Raw genomic sequence first — 21,823 nt, forward strand, 5'->3', positions numbered from 1 at the left:
GTTAGAATCACAAAACTGTGTGCTGTCTTTTAATGTTAAAGGTTTTAAATCTCTATGTTTAAAAAGTCCGAATTTTTAAAATTTTTGACATTAGAAATTGAGGTCAGGTTCGTTGTCATGCTGACATGTTTTCGCTGGTTAACAGTAAGATTATTGTCATCTTCACTTTCGTATAGTAGTAGTTCTTGTAATTTGAGGAGAGATAACACCTCTAGGCCCCATACATATCTGTCACGTGAACTGTTACCGTCTGTCTCATCGTTTTGATCACTAGAAGATATATCACCATCACTTCCTAACAACATAGCCGGAATGTATTTTTAACACAAGTGTTCTAAATAATATTTTAACATCTTACTCTACAAAACTCAACGTGTAATACACAAAAACATGATAAAAGCAATATCTCGCATCAAACAAACTTGCCGCGCAACATTCGTGGCGCACATGATATGGCCAGTGCATGCCCACCTCTCAAAGTAGTAGAAAATAAGAATGTTATATTCTCTTTATCAGAGAGAAAATGGTACAGTATTTACTTGTAGTTAGAGATATTATGGATTAGACAACATCCATACACGAGTCATCTGTTGCATTAAACCTGAACAAACATTATTTGAAAATCCGCCTTTACGGCATCTGATCTCATCGGATCCTGGCAGCTTTACGATTCAGAGAGCATCGTCTTGCATTGGATTTTAGCGGCCATTCGGTTAAAGACGTGTGCGAGGTCAAGCTGCTGCCCTGGATACGACACTACACTGGGCGAAACTATTGCAACACGGAAAAATACAGTGCTTCCTGCAATTTTTAAAGACTATACTCCTGACTGTATTTTTAATGCAGATGAAATGGGGCTGGTTTTTCATCTTCAAGATAAAATCCTGGATTTTAAGGGTGCAAAGTATCACAGCGGCAAACTTAACCCATTGGACTCTCATTTAAATACCAGTGGAGAAATTGTTTGAGCAGCACAATGGAAAATATATTGTTAAGAGAAAACTATACAAGATTATATTAACGTGAAATTTTGTCATAAGGTGAACAAATACATGTATTCACCTTAAATGATGTTCTTGTGTGATAGAGTAGTTGTGGAGGCCTGGCGTGAAGGTTTTGCTCATCATCACACTGAGTCCCTAGCGATATATACATTTTCCCGACTCATTAACACTATTTAAACTTAACAATTAGTCACACAAATTATTGTCTTCTAATTACTGTAGGTCTTCACTTACACTATCGTTAGAATCACTATCTAGGACACTGTTAATTAACTTCACTAATTCTTCGTGTTCAGAAACGCACGCGCTGCTTTTGTCATACTGACTACGGGCTTGAAAGGCACTTGAAATATTTCCGAGTCACCCCATACATGTGGTGTGAAGGTCAAACAAGGGGAAACTTCCGACATACCCTCGCATCAACCTTCTAGTATATGAAAATCTTAACGCAAGAGCCATCTGTTACAAACTGAGTGGACTATAGAAAGATATCTGAGCATTGGCAATGCGCAGGCCCAACTCTTCATCCGAGTTGTTGGCCATGTGCGTGCAAGCAGGCGCGCCGCTTCACAGCTCTCCTTTGCTGTAATGAAAGTGGAACCGAGAAGTTGGTACCACTGGTTATTGGAAAAGCACACAATCCATGACGTTTCAAGTATGTGCGATGTTTTCCATGCAAGTACACTTCTAAAATGAAAGTGTGGATAACTTCTGCAGTATTTGAAAATTTCTTACGCGCATGGGACACAAGGCTTGACGTAAGAAACAGTGCCCCGCTAATCCCCCAAATGTTTCTAATTTGAGAAACAAAGATCATTTTCCTCCCAGCAAACTGCATGAGTAAGCTACAGGCATAATACAGGACACGAAAGAGAAGTATCATAAGAGGCGGGTACAGAGAAGATTGGCTGCAGAGGAATCTATGTCGAGAGAAATATCACTGTCTTAGATGCCATTAAGGCTGCCTGGGATTCCGTGGAGCAAAACAATATTCAGATCTGCTTCAATGCAACCGGCTTTTGTCGTGTTTATGTTGATGACGTCACGCTAGATGATTTTTGAGAGCAAAGAACGGCGTCGAATAGCAGGAGGGGTCACTCAGGAAATATACATCAACGCTGATGACGATGTTCCAGTGTGTGTGTGTGAAGCTATGACAATAGATGAATTACGTGAACAGAAGATGAAAAAAGTGTCAGTACAGGATTGTACCGGGCGGTACACCCCCGCGCCGCTAATTCAAACTTTGCGCCAGTTGAAACTCCTCTGCTGGAGTAAGCCGGAACTTTAACTACAGTGCAAGTTCTCAAGTTTTTCAGAAGATGTCACTACTTGTAAATTTTGAAGTGTTCTGAACTGTGTCATTTTCGATGTATTTTTGTTTTGCCTGTAGTAAGAAGTGTGAACATTCTCTTCTAGATGGCACTACTGAAGGACTACAATTATGCACCCTAGTGCGAAGTGAAAGAACTGTGTTTTTGGAGAAATTTGGTGTTCATAAGTTTGTTCTTTGTTAAATTTCTTTCAGTCATTGTTTAAGTTGGCAATATTTACCCTTTCTTTCCGCCAGTTTTGAATTTGACCAATAAGGAATTTATGTAATTAATTTTCCACCAATAATGTATTTCTTCTTCATCTGGTGTAGGGGTTTTCATTGTTAGCCAATAAAATGCTTGTGGGCGGGTGTTATCATTCTCGTAACGCCTCGAACTTTCCACGAGGGTATATAAACTGCTGATTTTCGGGTCTCTGGGCCACTTCAGTAACAGCTATCAGTGTGTAAATTATGTAGCAGGGGGCGGGAAGCGCCTCTTTTTTCGGGCAGCAGTTCAACCACCAGGTAATGGCCTTTTAATAACTTCTTTTCTTGCTAGCTCAGCAGTTTAACTCTCGGGGCAGGTCCGAAGCCTTTTACCATGTAATTTTCCTCTAAAATGTAAAGACTCTTGGTATCAATTCTATCTTTTTAAATTACAAATTGGGATAGAGAGTGCTTAACCCTCTCGAGCTCCCACTCATATTGCTTTGAGGTGAACTTATTTTCTCAACCGTTTCTTCCCTTCTAGTGTAGCGTAAATCGTTTCTTTCTATAAGACACCTCTTTAGTATGGGATTAGCCCTTGCATTAGCGGCCTAGTGCCAGGTAGGTTTTAATAAAGAAGTGTATTAGGAGTGCAGTTTCGCCTCCACTCAAGTTGGTATTTTGGGGGCCATGTAATTGTCCTGTTTCTTTATGGAATAGGCCTCAGTAGGTTGGGTATTTTTACCCCTGTGTCTATGTCCTTGGAGGACAGCTTGAAGGTGGAGTTTGGTGTGGCCTTTGATAGGCTTGAACTTAAGAGCGGGTTGCTCTTTCTTAAAATTCATTTCTGCGTGCCTCTAGGAGGCTTTACTGTGTAATTGGGAGCAAGAGCTCCTGGGCATGATTGGGGTCTTCTGCCCCTTTGTTGAATCTTGTATATAAGTAAAGTTGGGCTCATTGCTCAAGAATTATGTGTCTGGCTCTCGGAGCCCAAAACCTGTAACACTGTAATTGTACATTCTCGATTTGTTACTTTGCTACTCTGTACCTGCCATTCTTGTTATTTCTTGATTTTGCAAAGAAAATATAACCTTGTTAAATTTTAAATTAACTTTAATTTCGTAGATTGAGACCTGTTTATCCCAGCACCTTCTTTATCCTGTAACTACCACGGGTAACTCCGTAACAAGGATAAAAACTATGACTAACAAGGTCCTAAGCCAGTTCCCATGGTGTCTAAAGTGATGGAGATAATGGGCATAGCGAAGCGATATGTGTGTAGTTTCGAAGTTGATATAGAAGTAAGGACTTTATTAAACAGGGTGAATAATACAATTTAAAATTAAAACCAAGCAAGCGATCAACCACACAAATGCATTTCAAACCAGTGTAAAAACCCAGGTTCGACTGTGAGGTAGATGTATTATTAGAATTCAAGTTTATATACAGTAATTCATTTTTATGTTATTTATTCCCCCTGTAAGTTACTGACAAATCTATGTTTATGTTGTGACTGTAGTAGTGCATGCATCTAATTATTAAGGTTGGCAATTTCACACATACATGTACGACACGCTTTTCAAAAATTGTTTTCAAGCATTGTGAAATCGGTAGTGCGATTTCCCACTTTTGACGTCCTATTTTTTCACTTCCTTTGAAAATGTACTAACGAACTGTCGAAAGGATGTGTCACCTCGTAATCGGCAGGCCTTCGGTCCGAGGGCAGTCCCTTGGTAGGCGGAAGGCCCATTGGGCTGTAGTTTGGCTTGGTTTAGGGGTGTTTGTAAGATTGTAAGTATACATATTTCATTTTTGTGATGTTTAGCCAAATTGTTGATGGTTCATTCATTCCCGGATTTTCAGTTTTCCTGTGTTGTACGTTTTTTTCCCGGGGTCCCTCCAAAAACGGAGAATCGAGGTTCCACTCTATTTACTGGCCGGCCAAAGAAGCAAAGAAGTGTGAAGCAGTCAGTCACATGGTACTGTTTACGATTACTTTATTCCACAGTTGGAAAGAGCTTAGATCGTCAGTGGACCGACATCATATTGTTCCCTACACATGATGTAATAGACAAGGAGTTTATACAAATGACCAGAGCAATAGAGATGGCTGCGAGCAGATTTGGGCTCCTAATAAACGAAACCAGGATGAATTACCCCAATGTGACTGGAGGGCAAGGTCAAAATGCTCGACAACTACAGATGCTGTAGATGGGAAATAGGCCCTACAGGAGAGTCCACGAATTCCCATACCTGGGAGTGCCTTTCACCGAGGACTCGTTATGTGAAGTACAAATTAATGCCAGGAAAAGTTATGTGAAAAATCTTTGGCCGAGTGCTGGGCACAAACAGGCTGGGGCCTTAAGTCAGGTACAGCCCCAGCATTTGCATGGTGTGAATACAGGAAACCACAGAAAATGTTCAGGGCTACTGAAGGTGGGATTTGAACCCACCTTTGCCCAAACGCAGGCTCACAGCTAAGAGAGACCCTGATCGCATGGTTAACACTCTGTCCTAGAAAATTTTCTTGCCTGGATGTTTCACTGTCTGATGTATTTGTCTGGAGGAGGGAGGGAGGGAGGGCTATTTATCGCCACCTTTGCACAGGCTGTATTCCGATAACCTGCAAGAGCGATAAATCTGAGAAAACCAATAGTCACTCAAACGACCATGTTTGTCCACTACAATAGAATATCTTTTTTTTTTTTTTTGTGTGTGTCAAAAGGTCTTTCTTTACAGGTCTCTTAGATTTCCAGCCTACTTCTAAAATCATACATCACATTATGGAATAGTGTATTTAGATACCAGCTGCAACAAGGTCTTTCTACAAGTTAAAAGTGCTTTTCCTGGCATCGATCTTGCTTCCTTTCTTATACAGCGTCTTTTCCTCTTAGGCATTTTTTTTTTTTTTTTTTTGAAAGTTGCTTTACATCGCACCGACTCAAGATAGGTCTTATGAAGACGATGGGACAGGAAAGGGCTAGGAGTGCAAAGGAAGCGACCGAGGACATGATTAAAGTAAAGCCCCAGAATTTGCCTGGTGTGAAAATGGGAAACCACAGGAAACAATATTCAGGGCTGCCGACAGAGGGGTTCCTCTTAGACCATGTCTATATATTCATTTTAATTATTTTGTTAACAAAACTCTCATATGACACGTTTTTTTGCAATCTGTGTTAGTATCAATATGTTTTCAAGTAAAACCACAATAGCCGATTGCTTCCTGGGTATAAAATCCGTCTTACAACACACGAAACAAACATGCACTTCATTACAAATGCTTGTGAACTGCCACTGCTGTTGATATACCTTACTGAACTACAATTTCCTTTTCCTTTACTAAGATAGGACTCCCTCAAACAATGTACAGGTTACAGTAGGTGTACAAGAGGGAGGGGAAGGAAAGGGAGGAGTTGTAGAAGACAGGTGGTCTAATGTTCTAAGGGGAAGGAGATTGTAGGCTAAGGGCTCTATTCAGGATCAGAATTCAGGACAGGTGTCTGTGCGAAATCGGTACGAGTCACTCCAGGTAGAACAACAGAGGGAAGATGAGGGACAGGGCACTGTTGCTGAGATGTGTGGAAGTAGGAGGAAGGGAAAAGGTAGGAAAGGAAAATGTAGAGTAGAGGATAGGAAAAGACAGGTGGAACAGGGTCATGGGAAGGAGAAAAGGGAGGAGGAAGTAGCTTCTGCAGCTATCAGGAAAGATAGGGCTGACCAGGAGGGGAGGGGATCAAATGATGTGGGTAGGGTTGAGGCTCTGGTCATGGGAGATTCCATTGTTAGACACGTGGGTAAAGTGTGTGGAGGAAAGGGTAGCAGGGTAGAGTGTTATCCAGGAATTAGGTTGAGGCAGATGTTGAGGAAAATAGAAGAGAGGGAGGAGGGGAAGGAGAAGTTAGTAGTGTTTCACGTTGGTACCAACAACGTAAGGCAAGCTGATATAAGTACCAACATAGTTGGAGATGTGTGGGATCTGGTAAATGCAGAACGGGTGAAGTTTAAGAAAGCGGAGATTGTTATTAGTGGAATACTGTGTAGAAGGGATACTGACTGGAGGGTGATTGGGGATTTAAATGAGAATATGGAGTGGGTATGTGGGGAAACTGGGAGTGAAATTTTTAGATCCTAATGGGTGAGTAGGAGATAGCGATCTGCGCTCAGATGGCCTTCATTTAAACCGCAGTGGTACATATAAGTTAGGAAATTTGTTTGGAAGGGTAATAGGGAGGTACATTCAGGGAAACGGGATGGCCTAGGGAGCGGTGATAAGGGAACAGGGAACTGGAAATCAAGTAGGGATGACAAAATTGTTAGTGTTGAACTGTAGAAGTATTGTAAGGAAAGGAATAGAATTAAGTAATTTAATGGATATATATTTACCAGATATTGTAATAGGAGTTGAATTATGGCTGAGAAATGATATAATGGATGCAGAAATTTTCTCACGGCACTGGAGTGTGTATCGTAGAGATAGGATAGGAAGGGTGGGAGGGGGAGTTTTCATTCTGGTGAAAGAAGAATTTGTAAGCTACGAAAAAGTTAAAGATGAGACACATGAAATTCTAGGTGTAAGGCTCATTTCTAAAGATAATAGGAAACTTGATATATTTGGAGTCTACAGATCGGGAAAGGGTAGCACTGACGCGGATTCGGAATTATTTGATAGGATAGTCCACTATGTGGGAAACGACATGGAAAGAAATGTGATTGTAGCGGGAGATCTGAATTTGCCAGATGCCAATTGGGAAGGAAATGCGAACGACAGGAAGCATGACCAACAAATGGAAAATAAGTTAATATGGGAAGGACAGCTGATTCAGAAAGTGATGGAAAAATATCCTGGATGCCCTGCTGATAAAACCAGATGAGCTCTATAGGGAAACTGAAGTAATAGATGGTATTAGTGATCATGAAGCTGTTTTTGTGGTAGTTAAAAATAAATGTGATAGAAAGGAAGGTCTTAAAAGTAGGACTGTTAGGCAGTACCATATGGCTGATAAAGCAGGCATGAGGCAGTTTCTAAAAAGTAACTATGATCGGTGGAAAACGGTAAATAAAAATGTAAACAGACTCTGGGATGGGTTTAAAGAAATTGTTGAGAAATGTGAAAACAGGTTTGTACCATTAAGGGTGGTAAGGAATGGTAAAGACCCACCTTATTATAATAGAGAAAAAGAGACGAAGAAGGAGGTGCAGACTGGAAAGAAATAGAGTTAGAAATGGCTGTGGAAGTAAGGAGAAATTGAAGGAACTCACTAGAAAATTGAATCTAGCAAAGAAGGCAGCTAAGGATAACATGATGGCAAGCAAAATTGGCAGTCATACGAATTTTAGTGAAAAATGGAAGGGTATGTATAGGTATTTTAAGGCAGAAACAGGTTCCAAGAAGGACATTCCAGGAATAATTAATGAACAAGGGGAGTGTGTATGCGAGGATCTTCAAAAGGCAGACGTATTCAGTCAGCAGTATGTAAAGATTGTTGGTTACAAGGATAATGTCCAGATAGAGGAGGAGACTAAGGCCAAAGAAGTAATAAAATTTACATAGATAACAATGACATTTACAATAAGATACAAAAGGTGAAAACTAGAAAAGCGGCTGGAATTGATCAGATTTCTGGGGATATACTAAAGACAATGGGTTGGGATATAGTACCATATCTGAAGTACTTATTTGATTATTCTTTGGTCGGAGGAGCTATACCAGATGAATGGGGAGTTGCTATAGTAGCCCCTGTGTATAAAGGAAAGGGTGATAGACATAAAGCTGAAAATTACAGGCCAGTAAGTTCGCCATGCATTGTATGCAAGCTTTGGGAAGGTATTCTTTCTGATTATATTAGACATGTCTGTGAAATTAATAACTGGTTCGATAGAAGGCAATTCGGTTTTAGGAAAGGTTATTCCACTGAAGCTCAACTTGTAGGATTCCAGCAAGATATAGCAGATATCTTGGATTCTGGAGGTCAAATGGACTGTATCGCGATTGACCTGTCTAAAGCATTTGATAGGGTGGATCATGGGAGACTACTGGCAAAAATGAGTGCAATTGGACTAGACAAAAGAGTGACTGAATGGGTTGCTATATTTCTAGAAAATAGATCTCGGAGAATTAGAGTAGGTGAAGCTTTATCTGACCCTGTAATAATTAAGAGGGGAATTCCTCAAGGCGGTATTATCGGACCTTTATGTTTCCTTATATATATAAATGATATGAGTAAAGGAGTGGAATCGGAGGTAAGGCTTTTTGCGGATGATGTTATTCTCTATAGAGTGATAAATAAGTTACAAGATTGTGAGCAACTGCAACGTGACCTCGAAAATGTTGTGAGATGGACAGCAGGCAATGGTATGTTGATAAACGGGGTTAAAAGTCAGGTTGTGAGTTTCACAAATAGGAAAAGTCCTCTCAGTTTTAATTACTGCGTTGATGGGGTGAAAGTTCCTTTAGGGGATCATTGTAAGTATCTAGGTGTTAATATAAGGAAAGATCTTCATTGGGGTAATCACATAAATGGGATTGTTAATAAAGGGTACAGATCTCTGCACATGGTTATGAGGGTGTTTAGGGGTTGTAGTAAGGATGTAAAGGAGAGGGCATATAAGTCTCTGGTAAGACCCCAACTAGAGTATGGTTCCAGTGTATGGGACCCTCACCAGGATTACCTGATTCAAGAACTGGAAAAAATCCAAAGAAAAGCAGCTCGATTTGTTCTGGGTGATTTCCGACAAAAGAGTAGCGTTACAAAAATGTTGCAATGTTTGGGTTGGGAAAAATTGAGAGAAAGAAGAAGAGCTGCTCGACTCAGTGGTATGTATGGCTTTTCCGGCGTTTGCTCTATTAACCGGAAAAGCCATCCATCTAATTTTTGATCTGATTTTTGATATGCTCTATTGGTGGAAAATAATCTAATTCCCTCCATGGGAACTTAGAATTTCCATTCAGTGGTATGTTCCGAGCTGTCAGCGGAGAGATGGCGTGGAATGACATTAGTAGACGAATAAGTTTGAATGGCGTTTATAAAAGTAGGAAAGATCACAATATGAAGATAAAGTTGGAATTCAAGAGGACAAACTGGGGCAAATATTCATTTATAGGAAGAGGAGTTAGGGACTGGAATAACTAACCAAGGGAGATGTTCAATAAATAACCAATTTCTTTGAAATCATTTAGGAAAAGGCTAGGAAAGCAACAGATAGAGAATCTGCCATCTGGACGACTGCCCTAAATGCAGATCAGTATTGATTGTTGTTGCTGTTGTTGTTGTAACTGTAAGGTTAGTTCTAACTGTTGAACATACCAGGAAAAAGTAAGACACTCAAATTGAACAGCAGTACCAGAATTATGATGTAATGAAATTTCAATTCTTGATTGCATTAATTTGAACAAAGGTATACAAGAAATTCCATTCTGTATCTTCAGACAAAAAACCAGTGCTTGCAATTTTGAGTTGTCTCCTTTCCACCATCCTAGTAATTTCATGATCACATTCATGTGGATTGGAATAGCATTTATTTTCCAATATACTAAAATATTCACAGTAAGCATTTACAAATTAACATTTTTCAAAAACTATATTCATTGATTATTTGCTCTTTCTTATGAACCACAATTAGCACATCCTTCGTTAACATTACTGGTACATCACAGAAAATCAGGAAAGATGACAGGGAAAATCACATCACAAATGGTAGCAGTGACAACAGTTCCATCCGGACAATTTTCCTTTTTTAATTAAAAGTAATTCTACTTTTAAAATTGTGTTAAGGAAAACTGAAAGCATATAATTTTTTACCTTTTATTTTGCATAGACAAGTAAGAGCTGGAGTTTCGTAGAACTCTTTCACCATTTTCCGTATATCTGTGTGCTTAACTTCAGAAAAATTGCCATAATCGATGAACATAACACTAAAGAGTCCTTGGCCAGTGCCCACACACACTGCTCGGAACCATTCACCTGAAAGGAAGAACATGACAGTTAATATTGATCTAATACAGGGACAGAAAACTGAAAGAATCAAAGTACTTCTGCAAGAATAATCTGCAGGCAACATAATGCAATCTACACATCACCAATATGTTCTTGCTAAAAGGCGAATATGCATGTCCTAAGTCTGTTATCCTTCTAGGGGGTAAAAATTACTAAATAAGAAGTATACGATGGTGGGGTGGGTCATGCTTGTGAGAAATATAATGTCCTGAATCTCAAGAATGAAGGAGAGAGGGAGTCTTATACTATTCTGTTCAATTATACTAGTTTACAATAATCAAAGCAACTTCTATTACCAGGGTAAAATTAAAATAGACTTTCTTGATGGATTAACCCTCAAAAACTTGAGCTAGGAATAGATGCAGTGTTAATCGCGCGGGTTACATATGTAGCCCAAACTAATTCAGTCTGAATGACTTGTACACGCCATTCTGAGGTTTCTTTGGTAATATTTTAAACAGTAGCACAGTAGAACCCCACTTAACCGAAACCCGGCTTAACCAAAATGCTCTTGCAAAATTGTATTTTAATATTTTGTTTTTACCCTCTCGTTCTTAGCCGTAGATATAGTAATTCTTGTGCTATATGTGCTGAGAGCTACTAGGCAAACCATATTTTTATATTATGACTTATGCCAGAATGCATGTGTAGCATAAAACAAAACAGTTTCTTACCCTCTAGTTCGTTCCATGATACATTTTTCCTTGAACAAGCAGGAATTATTATCACTGTATTATTCGTCATAAAGATTTTGCAGACGATTCCGACCTTAACAACAGCAGTTCTGAGAACTGAGTTACAGCAGATGATTGATTTCAAATTATTAAAATACAGCACCACACGCTTAATTACAGTACTACAATAAAATTACTGTATACAGTATTCAATTCAGTAGTTACAAAACATTGTTTCATTATTTCATATTGCTTTGCGCTTTGTTGAACAATGCAACGAATCTACACCAGCTGATGTATAACACCAGCTGATGTATAGTTGATTAAATGGTGGCACTACATAGCTGCACGACAGCGCTGCACCACGAAAATTCACAAGAAAATCACAGATTTTATACGAGTGATATCACGTAAATATTTTAATGTTAATAAACAGTATACACCTTTGCTTAACAGAGTTTATGCATTTTTATTTCGACATTTAACTTCCGAAAATATTTACCACCTGTCATCCGAAAAACACGTCAACTGAATTGGCTCTGCCCCCTTTATTTCGCATAAACGGGGTTCTACTGTATATAAAAATATTCGAAGCCAAATTTGAAGACCATTTGTAGATTTTTTTTTATTAAGAAGAGGAAATAAAAACCCTTGAAAGAAATTTGATTGCATCTCACACTAAGCGAAATCAACCATGGAAACAGAAATAAAAGAATTACAGCTTATAAATTTATTTGCATGGTAAATAAATACACTGACCGACAGAGCAAATGCAACACCAAGAAGGAGTGGTTCGAAAGGGATGAAAGTTGGGGAGAAGACAGAGACGGCAAGGACGAATAATTGATGTTTATTTCAAACCGATATGCAGGTTACACAATGCGCACGGCATCGACTCAGTAGGATGTAGGACCACCGCGAGCGGCGATGCACGCAGAAACACGTCGAGGTACAGAGTCAATAAGAGTGCGGATGGTGTCCTGAGGGATGGTTCTCCATTCTCTGTCAACCATTTGCCACAGTTGGTCGTCCGTACGAGGCTGGGGCAGAGTTTGCAAACGGCGTCCAATGAGATCCCACACGTGTTCGATTGGTGAGAGATCCGGAGAGTACGCTGGCCACGGAAGCATCTGTACACCTCGTAGAGCCTGTTGGGAGATGCGAGCAGTATGTGGGCGGGCATTATACTGCTGAAACAGAGCATTGGGCAGCCCCTGAAGGTACGGGAGTGCCACCGGCTGCAGCACATGCTGCACGTAGCGGTGGGCATTTAACGTGCCTTGTATACGCACTAGAGGTGACGTGGAATAATATGCAATAGCGCCCCAAACCATGATGCAGCGTTGTCTAGCGGTAGGGCGCTCCACAGTTACTGCCGGATTTGACCTTTCTCCACGCCGACGCCACACTCGTCCGCGGTGACTATCACTGACAGAACAGAAGCGTGACTCATCGGAGAACACGACGTTCCGCCATTCCCTCATCCAAGTCGCTCTAGCCCGGCACCATGCCAGGCGTGCACGTCTATGCTGTGGAGTCAATGGTAGTCTTCTGAGCGGACGCCGGGAGTGCAGGCCTCCTTCAACCAATCGACGGGAAATTGTTCTGGTCGATATTGGAACAGCCAGGGTGTCTTGCACATGCTGAAGAATGGCGGTTGACGTGGCGTGCGGGGCTGCCACCGCTTGGCGGCGGATGTGCCGATCCTCGCGTGCTGACGTCACTCGGGCTGCGCCTGGATCCCTCGCACGTGCCACATGTCCCTGCGCCAACCATCTTCGCCACAGGCGCTGCACCGTGGACACATCCCTATGGGTATCGGCTGCGATTTGACGAAGCGACCAACCTGCCCTTCTCAGCCCGATCACCATACCCCTCGTAAAGTCGTCTGTCCGCTGGAAATGCCTCCGTTGACGGCGGCCTGGCATTCTTAGCTATACACGTGTCCTGTGGCACACGACAACACGTTCTACAATGACTGTCGGCTGAGAAATCACGGTACGAAGTGGGCCATTCGCCAACGCCGTGTCCCATTTATCGTTCGCTACGTGCGCAGCACAGCGGCGCATTTCACATCACGAGCATACCTCAGTGACGTCAGTCTACCCTGCAATTGGCATAAAGTTCTGACCACTCCTTCTTGGTGTTGCATTTGCTCTGTCAGTCAGTGTAAAAACAATATCAGGTTAGAAAACTGCCAGAGTTCCTGTGAGCATTTTAAGGAATTTTAACACTTTAATGAAAACTCAGTAAGCATGATCACACTTCATCTTCACTGAAGCACTCTGTGCAAATGCACAAAGAAAGATTCGGACAGACTTCTGTAGCACTTTCTGCAGCTCTTCCTTGTTGATTTATCCCTCCCTCGTCCACACAAGAAGCTTCTTCCTGCTTGATTTTCTTGGCCAGCTAAAGGGTGAACAACAGAAAAAACTTTGCACCTTTCCAAACAGAAACTGGGATTGATTTTACTTCTGACCTTCGAGAAATTCATGGCTTTATCAAGTCCAACGCAACTGCTTCAAGAAACAATCGCCTCCGTACTTTCTTATATTCATCATTGGCCAAGAAAACACACAAGACATTTATGGCACTGATGTTCAGCAAATAAAAAAAAATTACCATTGGCCAGCTTTTGGTGTTTCGCGCAATATCGTATTTAGTACACAACTGATCAACAGTTTCCACTCCACTGCTGGTTCTGTTATAAAATGTTCCAGTAACAGGTTTCTTCAAGTCACCTGTGTCAGTATCAACAGCACTGTCATAATGCATAGATGAAAGCAAGAGAAGAGTCTTCTTTTCCTTTGGACAATACGAAACTTGCATCACAGGCCCATGAAATCCTAAGAGATGTTTTTTTATTAGGCCTAAACTCCTGCTGAATTTCATGCTTATTTTGCCCGAACCATTAGTATAGAACATACAGAAAGCAAGACAGATGGTTTGGACATGTAAAAAGAATAGGAAAGGGACGGGGAGCAAGAAGGAAATTAGGAAGAGAAGTTGAGGGAAAGAGACCAGTTGGAAGAACAAGAAGAAGGTGGATGGATCAGATTTGGAAGGACATTAGAGAAGCTGGATTGGATGTGACAGAAGTAATGGAGCAGGAAAAGTGAAAGGACAGAAAGGAGTGGAGAAGGCTTGTTAACCACACCCGGGCGACTGGAGTGGGACACTGATGATGATGATGATGATGATCCCACGTAAGTTAGTTCTCTTTTAGTAACTTCTGTCAGTGGTATGGGAATCAAGTGTCCCCTGTAAGTGTCAGTTTGTTCCTTGTATAGGTTCAACCATCTCTCATTTCCATACTTAGCAGGCTTCTTAGGCATATATACTCTGAAGGGAAACTTTTCACGGAATGCCAGCAATTGCTCATCTACCGTACAGTATTCACTTGGTGCATAAGAACGCTGGAAAATCAGCACAAAAAATTTAAACAGTTCCCTAACAGGAGCTAGTTTATAAAGGCTTCTCCTATCTTGGCAGTCTCTAACGTCGTCAAACCTCAGACATCGCATTAGGCAGTGGAATCTATTCTCATTCATTGCTAGATAGCAAGCTTCCACACTTGATCCTTTGGGGTTATCCCGCACTTGCTTACTGTTCTTCCTGTTACTGCCTAGACACCCTTAGGTAGAGAATGCCTCTCGAAGCATGCATTTCTGTAGTATCTGCCAATTTTGCATCACAATCACATTCAAACTTGTCTCTTAATTCACCTACATAAATATTTGTCACTGTGGTTATCATTTGTGTGATATTGCTATCTATGAAAAGTTCTAAGCATTCAAGTTCAGTTTTTGTAGTACGAGCAATTCCCTTAGAGCCAGGAAAATGCACGATAATATTATGGGTTCTTGTATGCACATCAGTATGTGGATGATCCCTTACCCACTTGAAATTGTCCTTGGCAATGAGGCATCTGTATCTGCATCACAATTAAACTGAAATAACAAATAACATAGTTCAACCTATTCAACACAAGTAAATAAGAAATGCAGTGTTACATTCCTATTTAATTATAAGCGGAAGCGGTACCGGTTACGACCCCAATCTGTGTCGTCATCAGCCGAATAAAATGCAAAAAATGCATAGGTAAATAAGAAATTAAAGAATGAGTCTTTCACAAAAACAGTTGAAGAAGCAATATAAGATAATGGGGATTGGCACTGCGCGATTTTAAATTATAAAATCTAGAAGTAGGCCAGTCACATATGAAGTAAGGCGCAATCTTCTGAATAGTAGCACAAGACACGCAAAGTTCGACACTGTGTCTCAAAATGTGTACGAGAAGAGGTGAAAAGTTATGTGAGCCAGCTTGCATATACTATTAGGCACGAAGTCCCAACACAATACGATGTCCCAAAATTGTGTAAACGTCGAAGACGAGTCGCTTGATTGAAGCAAATAGCTAGCTCCGGAAGATCAGCGCAACATACTCAAAGTCCGGCACTGTGTTTTCAAATGTTGACGGAACTCTGTGAATAGCTTAAAGATCCAGTCTGTAATTGTTTCGGTTGTGAAAATGTATGTATGTATGTATATATGTATAAATGTATGTGTATATATATTACAATTTAATATAATTGAAGTATGTAACTAGGATCTTGTAGATTCTTTAGAACAGTTGACGTAAAAAACAATTGTGAAGAGAAAAATGGTTAAAAGCGCAATACCAGAAACATATGAAAAACGTATTGCACATGCGCTACTTCTTGAAGATAAGAATTTAGGTCGTAATTGAGGTAGTCCAAGGCAGCGCAAGGCACGAGTTTAAATTTGAATGTAAAGACCCAAAATGCAGGTGGCACTATACTGTAGTATACTAGTATACAGTTCAATTCGGAAAGTAGGGTGCGTTTTTTCTTCTTGTTATTTCAATTTCAATTTAATTGTGATACAGTTCAGTACGGATCATGAAATTTTTATCTTTAAATGTATCTGCATCAGGTGCGGCTCCATAATACGATCTGCAGAGCTGCAGAACCACCAAAATGAAAGATATACAGTAATGTAATATACAACGATTAGCAATCCGATCGTTCATACTGAGTGTTTATATCGAGCCAAAGATCAATTCCCATACAGATACTGGTGATCTGGCAACCCTGTTTAGATCTGTGAACGACAGAACATTAGGAGAGCACACTTAACCATAGCTTTCTTCCGATAAGTGGCTAAGCGTCGCCCAGAAGGTTCTGTATGAATTGCATGCCTTGCAGTACGTCTGACCTATTCCCATGACCATACAGTTAGTAAATAATACACTAGACAGCGCCACCGTCCGTGAGAGAATCGCTGCAGCGAGCATGTTGAAATCTCAGCTGTTTGGGAAAAGCTTCCTCCATTGTACTCATCAGTGTAAATAGAGAACTTATAAAACTGTGTGGATATTGATATGGTTTAAAATTCTTACATGTCAACATTCTCAGATACTAAAGTATAGTTGTGATGCTTCTGTTCAGTAGAAAGCCCAAATAACTTAAATACCGGTTAAATGCGTGATAAAAGAGGATGGTTGTGATTAAGTAACACAAAATCAATTTACTGTCCATGCTGTCTTCAAACAACGTACTTTATGATTGGGGGTAAGTATATTTTTTAATCTTTGGTGTAAATGACCAGGACTTCAGCAAAATTCTATCCAACGACCAAAAACATTCTCTCTCGTACAAAGCGAATGAGTGAGTTCTTAGGCCAATAAGTAATCATGACAATGTTTCTCCGTAATGGTAGTGAATTCTTCCGAGTTAGGTAGTCATGAAAATGAAAACAGAAATGCTAGTATCATCAGATGATGTTCCCCTTCCATTAAAAAAGCCGGCTGTCAAAGATGTATGCAGGTCTCGGAACCTTTGTAAATATGTCGTGTACCGACCTCCCCAAGGGTTCGAACAGGCGGACTGTCAGATGAACAGTAGCCGGGATTCGCTGCGGAGATTCGATCTCAGAGTATCAAGGAAAATAAATCCGTATCAGAGTAATAACCAGTAATACGGGACACCTGTTAGTGTCAGAACATTTGTATGTTAATTATATTAAGATTTAATAATTAGAAGGAAAGAGGAACTTTTCAGTGAAGTTACAAGTAGTGGAGAGCATTAGTCAAGCAGAGAGCTTGTTAAACACGCCTACAAAAACATGTTTACAACAGAGGAAAAGAGATCAAAGCCAGTACAGTTGTACTCTAGTAAAGACAAGGAAACAAAAGTGCAAAGAGAAGGACAGAGACAGTAGTGCACAGAGAGCAGCACCTACTGGGACAATTAGTTCATAATAGTAATTGAGGGCGCCACCTAACAAGGTGATCAGCCAGGTAACGCCCATGGGTCCAACTCCTAAGGTAGCGGGACGAGACCGACCTTTGCTTCAAGGAGAGCAGATATAACCCTAAGCCAAGATGGCGTGAGGCTCTCTCTTGATCAGTAATTCGTACTCTTATGACCAGACTCTTTCGAACAGTCGTGACAGTGAAGTTGTACATAAGCGCCGCCGCAGGGCAGAATTCGGACTAAGCGCGTAGCCGTAGGGTAGGCTCGTGAAGCAAGCTCTCGTCAGACCAACATATTCAGAACCTGCAAATAAATTTATATATAGTGTACATAGTCGTCCTAAGTAATAAAGGACAGTGATTTTTTTTACTTTATCTATTATTTCGGGAATTGCGCGACAGGGTTTTAACCCACATTTTACCTTACCTCCCTACAGAACCGCTCGGCAGGACAGGTAATACACCAACTCCAACGGCCCGGTGACCAAAAAAGTAGACCGTGTCGCAGGACAGGTAGGTCATGACAAATATGAATGTATATAGGATAATATCTTTTGTTTATTTCCACCTATTCAATACATTACAAGAAGTTGGCATTTACTTTAAAACATTATTCAGATGAGACATGTTTCGCCTCTCACTGTGAGGCATCTTCAGTCATTATCAAAAACCTTATCATTTTACCAGGCATCTGGTTAAAGATATTCAAAAATGTGTTTGATGATTATAAGAGAGGTAAGATTTACGTTAGTTATAAACATGTTCATGAAGTAACTAAAAATCTAATATATTGATAAAAACATAAGTAGTTCTTTGTTGAATAGGACTTGTTTGATTGTACTATATAGTAAAAGAAGGTGGCTTGAAGCCGTAGTCATTAATAGATGTCTAATACATAGTGGAAGGCATAAAATATCAGTTCTATGAGAATAAACATTACATTCAAATGATACTAAAAACTAGTGGATTCAAAGGTAGTACATATAAAATGTTCAATGAAATAACTATAGATCTAAAAAAATTATAAACACATATGTAGTTCTTTGTTAATTAGGACGTCGTAAGATTGTACGGCTTAAAGCCGTAGTCATTAATAGATGTCTAATACATAGTGGAAGGCATATGAAATCAGTTCAATGAGAATATATAATACAAACAATTGGTACATGAAAACTGGTAGAATCATAAGAGGTACATTTAAAAATGAAGGCGTCATGTGACTATAAAAGACAGTTGATGGCTTAAAGCCGTAGTCAAAGTTTGAAATGTAGGTCAAATAACTGCTAAATATATGGTAAAAAGATATAAGTCAAAATATACAGCTTAGTATAAAAAATATGAAGGAAAAACATTCCAATTGCTTGACAAAAGTTACTTGACGTTGGCATACGTTTGTCTGTGATATTTATTGGTCAACATTTCGTAGGTTATTTTAGATTTATTCGGCAAGATTGCGTTGACAAGAAGTTCACCAGATGTTTATAGTTGGCCTAATTTGTAAAAAGAAAGTTGCAGAGCTGATGATGGGTGGAAATTCAGAAACGTTGGTATGGTTTTCTGACGTGAAGGTTGGAGAGCTGTTGTGTTCTTCTTCGATGACAATATATTTATAAAACGTTGATTGTAAATAATTTATACTATTGAAGAGTATTATGGAAGTTTGCTGAAGCTGTTGAATTATTGTTGTTATAGAATGGTTCTATGGCGTTGTAGGCCCATTTAACAAGCTGTGTGAGGCGCTATTAGGATACTAATGGTCACTAACTCTTTTCATCACTTGTAATAAATATGAATGTGTCGATAGGTCAATATTTTTCGATAAGCGGAAGAGGGGCTTTATTTTTTTGTAACTTTTTAATTGTTGCTTTTTGTACAAGACAGTTATTTATAGTGTCGAAGTCCCTCGAAATCGGGGTCTTACAAACTGAGATGAATGTCTACCCGTATTATTTCGGTACATTTTCGAGAACTTCACACTGATAGGACATGGAGTAAAGCGTTTCCGCGGGGTTGGAGTGTGGATTCACACGAGCTCAGCTGACACTTTGCGTATGCAATACGAATTTAGATTTGTCTATTACACTCACTGCAATGGACTGGGCGTCACAGAGCAGAACCACCAACATTATTCAGCACGAGCCGCCACTGATCAGCATCGTCACTTGTCGCTGGACACTTGGGCGGGATATCTTCCTCGCTGCTTGTACCTTCTTCAGATTTAGTTTGGTGTAAGTATATCCTGTTCACAATCCTCACTATCACCGCTAACAATACTATTACTACTTTCATCTAACCACCAAATGATTTGAAGATTTGAAAGTTGTCTATCTGGCCGTCTGCGCGCCAATGTTTCCTTTACTCGATCATTGTCATAAATGAAACAGCAATGCTTGTGCAGGCTACTATTGTAGCCCAGACCAATTCTAATCCGTCTGGCAGCTGTATGGTGCGCTTAGTTAAGCCGGAAACACACTCGCCAGTTAATTGCAACAGTGACAGGTAGCTATAGCGAGTATCAACATTCCTAGCAAGGAACATACTCTGTACTGCAACAAAATAAATGACCTTTTTTTTTGGGGGGGGGGTTAACTGTTAGATGTCTACCATAACCTTTAATCGCACCATCTTGTAGGGTAAACTATAATTAATCTGTAAAGGCATTTGTAATGTGGAGTGTTTCATTCAACCCGGTTCTTAGGATTTTTTTTAATGTATCAAAGTTGTCAACACTTCTGCTGGTTCCCCCTCCAATATCAACCTACCAATAAAAATTTTGTAAATATTTTCTCTAGCCAATTATCGGAGGTGTGTACAGGAATCCAGCCTATCAGTGAAGAGTTCTGGAATTTTCCCCCCAAAAATACTATAAAAAGCTGGGCACTTCAGGGCCATGTCGTCTTCTTTTGCTCCCATTACTTCAGTACGGCGTGTACTAAGGGGGCAGAGGCCGCGGGCAGCTTTCGGAAGGCCCAGTAAAGCAAGGTAAAGACAGAATTTTCTTAACATATGATAGCTCCTGCAGAGAACTTGAGGGGGAGGTTTCAACCTCTTTCATTTCATGTAAAACTCTAAATCTGGTAGTGTAAATGTACAATTTTTGGCCAGTACCCTGGAGTAACAGGAAGTTATAAACTGTTCAACAATAGACAAGCCCACCTCAGGGCTACCATCGTGTAAATACGTTTAACAACCGATGGGTAGTAAGTGTTCTTTTTTTTTTTTTTTTTTTTTTTTTTAAAGGATGCTTCTGTGAGGCTGAACAATGATATAGTTGGAGCACAGACTTCCTTGTAGTATGAAGGATAGGAGCAAATTCTGCTCTAGCAAATTTTGAAACTGCTAAGAGCGATCCAGCTCTTTTCGATGTAAACTATGCATTTGTAATTCTCTCAATTTTTGTACCTGATTTCTGGACTTTGTCGTTGTTGGAGCTGACAAGCTTAAACTGTTATTGTTCTTTCAGATGTTCATTTATCAATTAAAAAAAAAAAAGGAAATTAAATTTCAAAATTTGTTGCATTAAGTTATGCGTTAGTTAAATTTCTTGTCTACCCATTCACCCCAGCTGCTTCTTCTTACACCTCTGATCCACGCTAGTCCCATAATAATAATAATAATAATAATAATAATAATAATAATAATAATAATAATTTTACATCCCACTAATTACTATGAGGGCTTAGGGAGTCAATGTGGTGCCTGAATTCTGTCCTGCAGCAGTTAATTTACATGCTTGTAAATTGGTCGTAACAAGGCTGATGTATCCGAGCACCTTCAAATAACAGTGCGTTGAGCCGAGATCAAACCCTCCAACTTGAGCTCAGAAGACCAGCGCTTTAAAGTCTGAGCTACTGATGAATATCAGACACACCAAGCGAGTTGGCTGTGCTGTCAGGGTAGTGAAGCTGTGAGCTTGAATTAAGGAGAGTGGGTTGAATCTCCACTGTTGGCAACTCTGAATGTGGTTCTCCATGGTTTCCTATTTTCACACCAGGTAAATGCCGAGGCTGTAAATTAACGCCACAGCCGCTTCCTTCTCAGTCCTAGCACCATCGCACTTATCTGTATCAAATGTTTTTAACAAAACAAAAAAAAAAAATTATTGTAAGACATCCATTCCCCTAGTCCAGCGCCCAGCAGTTTGGCATGTTCATGGCACCTACCTGTATTCCTCTACCCAATCACCACTGCTTCTCCTGAACTGTGTTCCAATATAGGCTTCCTCAAATTAGACTAATCTTGATCGTTTTTAACTATGGGTATCCCTCTTGTCCTCCCTCCTATTTCGGTTTCCAACATACACTTCCACATTTTAACATGTCCAAACCATCTCACTTTATCCCTCTCCATTC

The 21,823-nt window shown here is 40.1% G+C and overlaps 1 protein-coding gene across 1 annotated transcript in view; it reads right to left on the reverse strand.

Moving 5' to 3' along the window:
• Positions 1-21,823, reverse strand: part of vret (vreteno) — a 392,221-nt gene that overhangs the window by 41,930 nt on the left and 328,468 nt on the right. The window contains exon 13 of the mRNA XM_068225072.1: positions 10,326-10,487. Coding sequence (XP_068081173.1) covers positions 10,326-10,487 — 162 coding nt within the window. The remainder of the gene's footprint in view (positions 1-10,325; positions 10,488-21,823) is intronic.

This window comes from Anabrus simplex, chromosome 1 (assembly GCF_040414725.1).
Source record: "Anabrus simplex isolate iqAnaSimp1 chromosome 1, ASM4041472v1, whole genome shotgun sequence".
Classification (NCBI taxonomy): Eukaryota; Metazoa; Arthropoda; class Insecta; order Orthoptera; family Tettigoniidae; genus Anabrus; species Anabrus simplex.